General features: G+C 42.7%; 1 protein-coding gene across 1 annotated transcript in view; it reads right to left on the bottom strand.

Moving 5' to 3' along the window:
- Window positions 1-11482, bottom strand: part of LAPTM4B (lysosomal protein transmembrane 4 beta) — a 47734-nt gene that overhangs the window by 14960 nt on the left and 21292 nt on the right. Inside the window, exons 6-7 of the mRNA XM_010287515.1 lie at window positions 11418-11482; window positions 5166-5261 (exon numbers count right to left, since the gene is read on the bottom strand). The exon at window positions 11418-11482 is cut by the window's right edge and continues 49 nt beyond it. Coding sequence (XP_010285817.1) covers window positions 5166-5261; window positions 11418-11482 — 161 coding nt within the window. The remainder of the gene's footprint in view (window positions 1-5165; window positions 5262-11417) is intronic.

Below are 11482 nucleotides of genomic sequence, written 5' to 3'. Positions count from 1 at the left end.
GGAGCAGGGCAGAGTGTGAGGAGTCCTCCCCCTGAGGAGGAAGGAGCGGCAGAGACAACATGTGATGAACTGACCACAACCAACCCCCATTCCCCTGCGCCGCTGGTGGGGAGGAGGGAGAGAAATCGGGAGTGAAGCTGAGCCTGGGAAGAAGAGAGGGGTAGGGGGAAGGTGTTTTAAGGTTTAGTTTTTATTTCTCATTACCCTACTCTGATTTGATTGATAATAAATTAAATTGATTTCCCCAAGTTAAGTCTGTTTTGCCCGTGAGGGTAACTGGTGACTGATCTCTGTCCTTATCGCGACCCACGAGCCTTTCGTTATACTTTCTCTCCCCTGTCCCGCTGAGGAGGGGGGTGACAGAGCGGCTTTGGTGGGCACCTGGTGTCCAGCCTGGGTCACCCCACCACACAGGGGCAGTGGGAATATCCCGTTCACAGCCTGCAGTGGGGAGGACGTTCGTTTGTTCCAGACGGCACACTTACAAAAAGGATGGCTTAAACCACTTACACTGAGTGACAAAAATCAGATTATCTGGTAGCTGATAAGTGTAGCTATCAGGTTAGTTACAGTTCAGATATATCAGCATTATTTATAAGAACCAGTTTGACCAGGGGGAACTAACTGGCAATTTCTGTGCTGGGAATTTCCCCCCCAGATCAGTCCAAATGTAAGTTGTTCTCATGGCTCTTAGTGGTATGAAAATCAGACAGTTAGTAGGAAGGCAGAGAGACAGCTGACTATTTTTAAAAATAAAGTGTTGCTGAGTTGGCAGAGCAGTCCTGTGTGAGGGCAGAAAACACGAAAGCTCGTCTCTTGTAAGGGTGTATCAGTAGATTTGCACCATGCGACCAGCCAAGAAGATGACAGATGGATGGATACTGCTGTTGAGACTGGTACATTCTGAACATGAATATACAGAATCGTGATGGTCTTGCCCTAGATAGAAATGGGAGAAACTAATTGTGAGACCCACCAAGGACTTCCTGAACGCAGAGAGTCAAGGAACAAGGAGGAAGAAGCAGGCCCGCATGGCTGTGCTTATTCTCCTAATCAAATCTGGATGTGGCAAGTGTGCTTATGCACCTTGCCAGTGGTAAATTAAGAACTGCAGTAAAACAAAAGATAATCTGGTTATTATTTTCAGAACAGCTTTCTGGACTGGAGAACCGATCATATACAATCACAGTTTCTTACTCTTTTGAACCAAATCCTAGCACTGTAGATTAAAGAAGTTTCCTTCTTTCCTAAAAAAATCCAAACATCTCAGAAAGGTTCACAGCTGCCAGCGAGTTAACTCTGGATCCTTCCTATCTCTTGTGCCACAGCATCCCAGCTAGTAAGGATTTTATTGCTTTTCTGGAGAAAAGCTCAGTCATTAATGCCATGTTTCCACTTAAATTGGTACTCTTAGATATATTTTTCAGGGGTTTTGAGCAGGTAAAACAGGGAACTTCTAGTTCAAAAGTTAGAAGAAGGAAAATAATGATCTTTGTGAAGGTATGAGGTATAAGTATATTTGCATTTATCTGTCAACAGAACACCCAAGAATTTGACAATACACTCATAGACCAGAGGTAAGAATAATTATTGCAGCTGACATGTCTTCTCTTACAATAGACATAGGTCTCCCTTAAAAAAATGGCACACAGCAGCTGTCAATTAATCATAACATGAATGCAATTCTTTATGGCTATTTAATTGTCTCTAATTAGAGTTACTAGAGGACAGGGGTTTGCCCATTCTTTTTCCATTTTCAGTACAAATCCTGCAGGTATATAGAATTTTGAATCCAAGGATGAATTTGCTAATGATTTATTACTGACGGCAGAGATTTCTTTTTTCCTCTGAGTGCAAATTATAATAGAAAAAAGGCATATGTTTCATTTTTAAGATTTTTTTTGAAGACAGCTCTCCCAAAAAATTGTAAGACACAGTCATAAAATGTTTGTAGTAATAGCTTTCTTAGCTTCATTGAAAATATTTATGTAACTAACTGCAGAAAGATTTTGAATTTCTAATCATCCCAATACATAAACCAGATCTTTTAAGTTTGGCAGTAAACTAATCCATACTCTAGCCCATATCTAAACTCCATACTAAATGTTTTTCATAATATAGTGTCTAGCACTTGCAAACCTAATAACTTTTTAAAAAAATCCTGTGTGTAGAGTATAGATGAGATGCATTAACTACCATGCAGTACAAGGGATATTAGCAGGTAGCAGCTGGGATCTGACCTCTAGATTTTGGAAGTACTGGGATATATTTAAAACTTGTGACTCTACAATGTAGGTATTATGTCCAGTCCTATATTTAAGCTTAGATTTTCACTTCCATTTACACAGATTGGTATTCTTTCAGCTAATGCTGATGATAAGTGTATATATAAAAAAATAAATCCCTGAAGATGAGAATATGCCCTACAGATATGACCTGCAACTCTGCTGGAATTCATTTAGCAAGTTTGATTCTAAAAATGACACATTTCTTTCATAGCAGAGGGCAGAGACTGACCCACATTTTTTAAAGAAACTTGTAGTTTATAATTTAAAAGTATGTTGGGGTGAAGAAGCCCTGCAGAAAGAAGTTTTCCAGGATCAAAAAGAATGAAAAAACATAATTTTAATATGAAAGTACACTTGAGTGTTGGGGGAATATTATATAATTCAACAGACAACAGTGACCTATCACAGCATTTCAAAATTTCATGAAGTTTCTTCAAGAGTCCTAAACTCTAAAGACCCTCAGCACTCAACTTTCAAAGCCCTATTCTTCCACACTTCATTTTGAAACCATTTCTAACCATTTCGATCCAGTTGTGTTGAGATTACTTTTTTAAAGTCATGTGAATAGGGATTTTTGCTGATGTCTCTAAATGTGAAAATAGAAAAAAGATATCTTTTTGAGTCTGTGATTTGGGGAGGTGATGGGAAGGAATAACAATCTTCTGAATCACAGTGGCGAATGATGAGAATTTAACCCTACAAATTCTGTTGTTTCTGGCTGAAGCTCAGCAATGAGCAGGAGAAAGGAAGGCACTGCTCAGGAGCATGTCAGCTGAGTGCCCTGCACTGGCGGGTGTCCATGGAGCTTCTCAGGGAAGGATGGAGACTGCGTGTGTCACCTGCGGCTGAAGGAACTCATCCTGACTGAAGAGCAGCAGTCAGACATGGGTTTGAATGAAGCTTGTCTCCATCCCAAGTAAATGATTAAAAAACCTAGGCTATTAGTGACTCTCTTTCCTCCTCCTCTTCTGGCTGGGCCTGAGAAACTCTTCCCCAGCACCGTTGCTTCTAAGCCTTTCTGTACCTCTGAACAAGGATTTTTTGGTGAAAAAGATAGTTAACTGATAAATTATCAAATGGCTCTTTCTATAGAACCTGATCTAACATCATCTCATTTAACTTACTTAGAAAGAAAGAATAACAAATGCATCATGCCTGAAAGCAAGAGATGCTGACCATATTCAAATTAAGGAGATGCAAATACTGGGGAAAGAAGAGTCATTCTCAGAAGAATGGTCAGGGCAGTCACTAAGAACGCACAGCCTTTCTCAAAACCTGCCTCTGCTGTAGCTGTCTTGTAAGATCAAGATAAGCAAAGTTAAATTCAACTCAGTGCAAGAATATGCCATCTGTAAATGGAATAAAAGGGCTTCCTTTCCTCAAAGAAACACTTGCAAATGCTTTAAAGATGAGAAGGCAGCTCACAGCACGTTGGTAATTACTAAATGCAAAAGTACCAAGGGGAGTTTTGGTAACCAGGCACCTCTGAACACAAAAGTCTTCTTTGTAAAGGCACCAGTGGAGCAGGTGGGTTCAGCGCAGCTTTCAAACAGCCTTGGTAAGTTTTGTTTCCCAGATAATCCCACCACTGACCCTGCCAGTTCTGTGGGTTGTAGTTACCAATGTCTGAAGCTGAGTTACAACCACCTACAGGCTGAACAAAAGAGCTATCAAAATTATTTCACATAAAACTGGTTTTACTCAAAGTAGATTCCAGTGAAGAAAGTAATAATACTTCTTAGCTGTCAATAAACCCACATTTTTATACTTAAATATCCTGGCTGCCAGCTCTGATTATAGCCCATAAAACTTCTTATGTTTTTCTTAAAGCTCCAGGTATTGAAGACAAATAACTATGCAGGAGTTACAACTTTCATGTAAAAGTAGTAGTAGTTTTCCAGTCCCTGCGGCAGCACGGGAATCACTCATTCCAACGGTTTAAAGTCAATGGTCTAATACCTCAGCATGTAGAGACCACCCGCGATTAGGAAAACCTGAGGAAGGCAATCCTGAAATTTTACCCACATGATCCAAAGGACCAAGTTCATGCTGCTCTCATTCTGTTATGTAAGTGATGTAAAGACCCTCGTTACATAAGCCAGTGGAGTCACTCCGGGGACTGATTTGGCACAGTGCCCTCGGTGTGGAGTTTGGGTGGAACCGAGCAGCTCCACGGAGATACTGCTGCAAACAGAACTGGCTCTTTCCAGGGACTCTTTCTTCTTGTATTCCTTCAGTGCCTTCTGCAACAAGCAAGACATTGCTTAGCTGACATATGCATGTCAGCACTAAACTACTATAAAGTGAACTGACACCTTCCATTCTTTGAGGTTAAAATCTGTTTATTCATTTCCTTCATGTCGACCTTTGTTTCATTCTTGCCTCTGTACTATACAAAACCCACTATGTGCTGAGAGATGAGTCACTGAACTTTTGTTGCCTTTTAGCTCCTCTCTGCGAGTGTGTAAAGCACTACACCAGATGTTGAGAGTCCTAAATCATCATTTCTATAGCTGAATCCACCTTTCACAGCAAGTGTAGACCATGGCATCCCTGGGTCCTAATCAGTCCCCACACTGTCCAGATCACCACAGCTGCAGAGCTCAGTGCTGGGGGTCATTCCTGGGGCCACGAGGTAAGTTGTAGTTTATGCTTGACACAGATTCTTTATATGCATAAAATAAAACCAGTATTTTAGCAACAGATGTGATTTGTAAGCACAGCACACCAGTCTGTTGAATTGCAAGTCTAAACATAACAAACAGACGAGGACTCTCAAAGGAATTAAGATGGTTAACTAAAGAGCCAGAAATTAATATAAAATAATGCTATTAAATTCATAATATTAGACAACTGTTTGCGATCTAACATCCTTACCGCAGTGTCATTGGTGGTAATGTACACCAACACATCAGAGTTGTTTCTGCCATTAATGTATCGGTAACAGTTCCACACACAGCTTATCAAGTAACCCTGCAAAGAAAAGAGAACTATTATTCTGTGCAGAAAATAAACCATATACATTTTTCTGTTAGAGCATTTATATTCTTATATAAATAAACATATAAGTCTGATAGAAGCACGGGACAGTCACTTTGCTGGCTGCAGTGACTGTCAGTTTGTGTAGGGGCTCTGTGAGTAATCCAACACCATTCCTCATAGAGTCGGGGTTGTTCAGTCTTGAGAAGAGAAGGCTCTGGGGAGACCTTACTGTAGCCTTTCAATAAACGGAGGATGAAGAGAGACTTTTTACCAAGGCCTGCAGTGACAGGACAAGGGGCAACAGTTTTAAACTGAAAGAGGATGGATTTAGATTGGACATAAGGAAGAAACTTTTTACAATGGTGATGGTGAGACACTGGAACAGGTTGCCCAGGGAAATTGTGGATGCCTCATCACTGGAAGTGTTCAAGGTTGGGTTGGATGGGGCTTTCAGCAACGTGATCTAGTGAAAGATGTCCCTGCCCATGACAGGGGGGTGGACTAGATGACCTTTAAAGGTCCCTTCCAATCCAAACTATTCTGTGATTATTAAGGTTCTGTGATTATGGATACTTGTGTTGCAGTATGAGCCGCTCCATCTAGGCAGACATACTGCAATCTAGACCTATCTGAATTAAGTTTACTATTCCAGATATTTAATATTACAGCATACTTAATGTAGACTAATTGTTTTGAAAAGAAACTGCTTCTTTGGGCATGAATATAGCTAAAGTAACACCGTTTTGTGTATATAACCTCCATTTTACTTAAATGAGCAGGTCACATAGCTGGCTTGCTTTCTTACACCTCTCTAGAAATACAGAGTCCAGTCAGACACCTTGTTACTGTGCATGGGATACTGCATACCAGCAGGGGTAAGTTTTACAATATAAAATGAAGGTACAAGTTAGACTACGACAAAAAAGAGAAGGCCCTGCAAATGCAGAATGTCTCAAGGGACAGCAGCAAAAAGTAAACAAAAACAATTTTTGGATTCCTCCATCGTGAGGATGTTTAAATATCGTCGACTGGGGGCTAGTAGTATTAGAAAGTGGAAACAAATCCCAGTAAAAAGAGCACAAGCATGCTGGGGATTGAAGAATCATCAAGAAAATTACAGGAAACCCTTCCTGTCCTGTGAGTGAAAGCCTGGCCAATGACTATACGATGATCCTGTATATCACCTGCATTGTTTCAATACTCTGTTTCACTTAATCTGATGTTACATCAATGTTTTCCATATGACTGGAATGGCCTGGAGTCTTGCTATTCTTGCCTGACTACAGAAAATTGCCAGTGTAAAAGTTTTTATTGAAATCTGAAATTATTTCTGACCTTTTAACCATTACTACAAATACTTCAATTTTTGTCAGTATGAAGCAAAAAACCTGTTATTGCAGCAATAATCCTATCACAGGATCATAAACTTCACTGGTTTTGTTCTTGGAGCTCACTTGGCCCTGGGTAGGGCTGCTGCCTGGCAAACAACTAGCTGTCTCCACTTTTTTTTAACTGGTTGGGCGAAGTGCTCACATCCATCATCTCCTTCACCAGCAGGAAAGACTCCAGTTTGGCCAGTAGAGATGAGCAAAGTGACGGGAAGGAAGACAGGAGGCAATAACACACATGGAGGAGCAGGATTCAGATCCTCAGCATGCCAGGGACAAGGCTAGTGGGGCTAAGCAGTTCCCTCTGGAGCTTTCTGCTTCGCTTGTAGTCACACAGGACAGTGATGAGGAGAACAATGTGTTTTGATAGCGCCTGACTTACATTTTTACTTAGTAGGTTCTGCATAGCAATTCGTTCACAAACCTAGTGCCTGCAAACTAAACTGCCAGCGCTGATTGGGTTTGCATGTGTGTCTCACTCTGAGTCATATTTTTGTGACTCACTTGCACTGATGACCTTCCAAAAGCCCCTTATCCTTCTGAGCTGCCCTATGCTCCCTCTCCAGAGCTGGGGCTGTGTTTTTCAGGATGCCACATGACTCACTGATGGCTTGCTTACAGATCAGGAAGAGGTTTTTTTCCACCAGGGCCAAGCTGGCTGAAATCCAGTAAGTTTGCTGCTGCTTCTTTACGGCATCTTATAGACCCTGGATGACTTGGAGGTGTAGCAGACTTTGACCATCAAATGGGGAGAGCAAAAGGCTTCTGGAGTGAGCCGAGTCCCAAGGGAAGGTTAGACTGGCTCTACAGCCCGTGCTGTGGGCTGTGCAAACCTGCCTCAGGCTACTGAAACAAGTGGAGTAAAGGCATATATATGGAGAACTGTAACTTTTCCAGAATTAAGTAAAATGCCATTGTTAATTATAAATATTAATAAGTAGTTCAGTAGCTTTCAATGCTCAGATACCACCCGCTGAGAAAAGCATAAGAGCTAGTACACAACAGAGACTGAACACAGTACACTTCTGTGGGACACAATCCATCTTTATAAGAAACCCTTTACATGAAGCCTATCTATTTGCAAACCAATTTCTGTACTCCTGTCAAAATTCAAACCGAGGGAAGCCCTGTTTCAGATAATACATCCTTATCTGGGAAAAGCTAGTGGGAGATTTATTTTTGAATGCTCCCGTTCCATTGCATGTGGTGAATAAAACACATTTAACCCCACAATGAACGCCTACAGCTCTTCCAGCTCTGAGCCCTAGCTCTAATCAGCCCTGCTCCTGCATGCACAGGCAGTTTCTCAGTGGGTGAGGTCTGTTCCAGCCCTTGAATTAAAGAGGCCATCAGCCAGCACACACCAGGTAATTGGCCCCGACACACTGACCCACATATGGGCAAGAGTGGCGGCAGCTCGGAGCATGTCCTTGTCCAAGAGCTTTGGACACGTGCTGCTGGCCTGTGAGTCGTAAGTCATGGAAACTTGTTTTCCTCAACCTGTAACTTCTTTAAACTTGTTCCTAATCACTGTTTTCTACTGATGCTGCTGCACCATTAAATGGGATTGCTGATTCAGTTACCAATTTTTCCCCTGAAAAACTTGGCTGAGGCTTCAAATACTGCTCTAAAATGTGTGGCTGGACACGGGGTATATAAATACATCAATTTTTCTCTCAGGAGACCCACGTTCACATTTGGAATGGGCCCTACGTAAAAGGCATTAAGTCACTTCAGCCTCATGCACCCTTAGTGGTATTCATGCAGACCACAGCCCCGGCTGCGGACAGATGCCGGACAGATGGGGGGCAGCCCCAACAGCCACCACGTGAAAGGGCGGGTGCACAAGAAGGGCCGAGTGTGGAAACAGGCACCGTGCCTACTTCTACCAGCTTTCAGTCTTCCCATATGACTGGTGATAAATGATTTTAGCCCGTAAGGAACTGAAACCCACAAAACTTTATAACCCTGCTTCTCGCTGTTGCTATTGCATCCGCACTTGTTAAGCTGCAAAACAACGGTAAGGTACCGCACGACTTCTGCTCGTCAGACACGTGTCCGACCAGCTGGCTGACCGGCATGTTTGTGGAAATTAGAGGTTGCTGTATCCTGCCATTTCTTGTAATGCAGCAAGGAAAAGTCTGTGCCGATCTGGGTCACAGCAGCCCTCTGGGCAGCTCCCTCACTGGCAGCGAGCGCAGGGTGAACGCCGCAGACCCGACAGAGCGCCTGCGGGTTGGGAGCCTTCTGCACCAAGTCCTGTTTTATTCTCCAGCTGCTTTGAATTTTCTATTTACAGAGCTGGGTTGGTCTTCAATAACTGGTAAAAAGGAGATAAAGGTTTCTACACAAACTGAAATGTATATGAAGATTTCAGAGGGATGCTAATGGCAGACCAGTTAGCCACGTGTATTTCACACATCAGTGCTACAGGAAGAGAAATAATGGGTTGCTGTGCTGACGAAATCTGCACTTAAATCCATCTTCTCAGCACACTAGAATGTGTATCTTCTGGATATAAAAAGGCTGTACAATAATCACTCCTTATAACTGCAAAAAAATGCTGTGATTTAAAAGAATTAATGATGTCAAATGAAACCACTGGCCTGCAACACTTTAAAAGGCATCTTATACAGGCGAGGACATCATCTGTTGGCTCACAGTTACACATACTAGGGTATGCAATGTAAAGCAAATGACCCCTGCTTTAGGGAGGGGTAAGTAAGTTCTGTAAGTACCCTGCCACCAACAAGACCAGTGCTGGGACCTGCCCCAGGCTTTCATGGAGCAGGTGGCAACCTCGTGGCTCCATGCTGGCCATTCCTGGGACCGGGAATCAGAGCATGGCTGTTGTGGATGTGTTCATGGTTCCAACTGCTGCTCCGTCACCCCTGTGGGAAGGTAGCAGACGCCAGGAAGATATGCTGCAGGTGAGGGTTAGCCCTGCTAAGAGGCATCCCCTGGGCTGAGACATGAAATCTCTCAGGGTGATAAAACTTCTCTCAGGGTCATAAAACTTCCTACTGCATCACCCTTTCCCATCTGCTGAGGACACCAGGACATGGAGAGTGGTCTCATTCCCAGGCTCACCACCTCATACACAAAGATGATGGGCATATTATGGGTTAATATTCAGGTTAGTGAAGATCAGTCTGTCTCACTGAGCTGGAATACCTTTCAGCTGTCCAGCTGGCAACGGCCTCTTCCTACCTACTTTCCAGAAAAAGAAAGTCCAAAAATGAAGAGAAGAAGAGGCCATACTCTGTAGCTGCAGAGTGCTCAGGGCAGCTTGGGGGAAGGGTTTATTCTGCTGGAGTTTGTGCTCACCTGAGCCCAGCTCTTTTGGGCCCGAGGGCTTTGCCCATGGCAGGGAGGTTGAAGTCTCAGCTGTCCTGCCTCAGCAGCTGGGGCCGGCCAGAGGAAACCAAGGCCCCATTCCCCAAACCAGCTGCAGAGGAGGGTACAATTCGAAAGCCACTGTGTTGGCTATATGCCATTTGAAGTCCTGTGTACATGTATATAAATACATTTGTGCTGCTGGATGTCCTTCCTCAGCTAGATAGGAAGCACCTATGTTTCATGGTGTGTAACTGTGGTTCAGTTTCTAGACAAACACAGTAAATGGAATAACACACTTTGGTCTACTCTGAAAAAGATTCTGTGTGAAAGCACCTGAAATATCCATTAGCTGCTTCGGATCCAAGTAAATCCTAAGGACTAAAAAGACAAATGCTTGTGTGTGGTTAGCTGGCTCGCTTTCTTACTACCCTCTCTTGTCCCCCACTTCCCTTCTCACAATCCTGTGACCGTAAAGCACAAAACCACCATCTAATGCTGCTGTATCTTGATTTCTGCACAATAGTGTTTTCCTTTGCATGCAGCTTCACCCAAAACAAAAGTGTCATGATGCCAAATGTTTCTGAGGAATTATATGATTCTGTTTCATGCTTCCCACCAGCTGAATGCAGCTTTTCCTACTGTAGCTTTTCCTAGGTTACAATGTTTTGGTTTCTCTCCCTCTTTCTAGTCAATCTCCAGAGGGAGAAGGAGCTCAAGCATATTTTTATGCACAGTACCTTTGCAGTTTCAGTATATAAACGCGGTACCATCTGTTAAGTCTATCAGTGATAAAGTGTGATGCATCTGATAGTGTCCAGCTTTGTTTTCATGGAGCAGATTCCATAAATCTGCATAGCAGGTCTTCTGGAAACACAAGAAACTCAAATGAAAATGCTAACTGGAATTTAGCATGTGTTTCTGTGTGAGTCATATTTTTGTGACTCATTTTCACGATAATATGTTGCTAGAATGAGTATTATATTAGCCACACATACTCTTGGATGGGTCTCACTGTTGTAAGGATGATAATTTATCCTTATCCTCTATTTCCTAGCTACAGTCTGTGAGATGACATTTTCTCTTGGCCCTATGCATCTCAAGGTGTTTTTTAAAGCCTTTGATGACAGACTCAGCCAAATATCTTTTGGAAAAACCAAGGAGTCTGTGTCAGCAGGCTCTCCCTTGTCCTGCTCCTTCAAAGGATTTATGTGTCATGAGCTCTCCTATGAACATCTTGCTTCCCAGTTGTGGCCTATATGAGATTTTCTGCTTTTTTCCCATAATGTCTATCACTTTGCTTTGTATAACTGTTAAGCTGCCCGGTCTGTAGCTCCCTAGATCTTTTTTAAAGCCAGACCTCCCAGCAAGGGACATTCCACCCATGACCAGAAGTAGACTTTACACACAGTAGTGCACTTACCTTAAAAGCCAAAATGATACTTATGAAAAGCAGGATAATCACAACCAGACACGTAGGGTTCACAG

The sequence above is a fragment of the Phaethon lepturus genome, unplaced genomic scaffold, assembly GCF_000687285.1.
Source record: "Phaethon lepturus isolate BGI_N335 unplaced genomic scaffold, ASM68728v1 scaffold8460, whole genome shotgun sequence".
Classification (NCBI taxonomy): Eukaryota; Metazoa; Chordata; class Aves; order Phaethontiformes; family Phaethontidae; genus Phaethon; species Phaethon lepturus.
The sequence above is the reverse complement of the archived record's forward strand: the minus strand, read 5'-3'. Positions and strand labels throughout refer to the sequence as shown.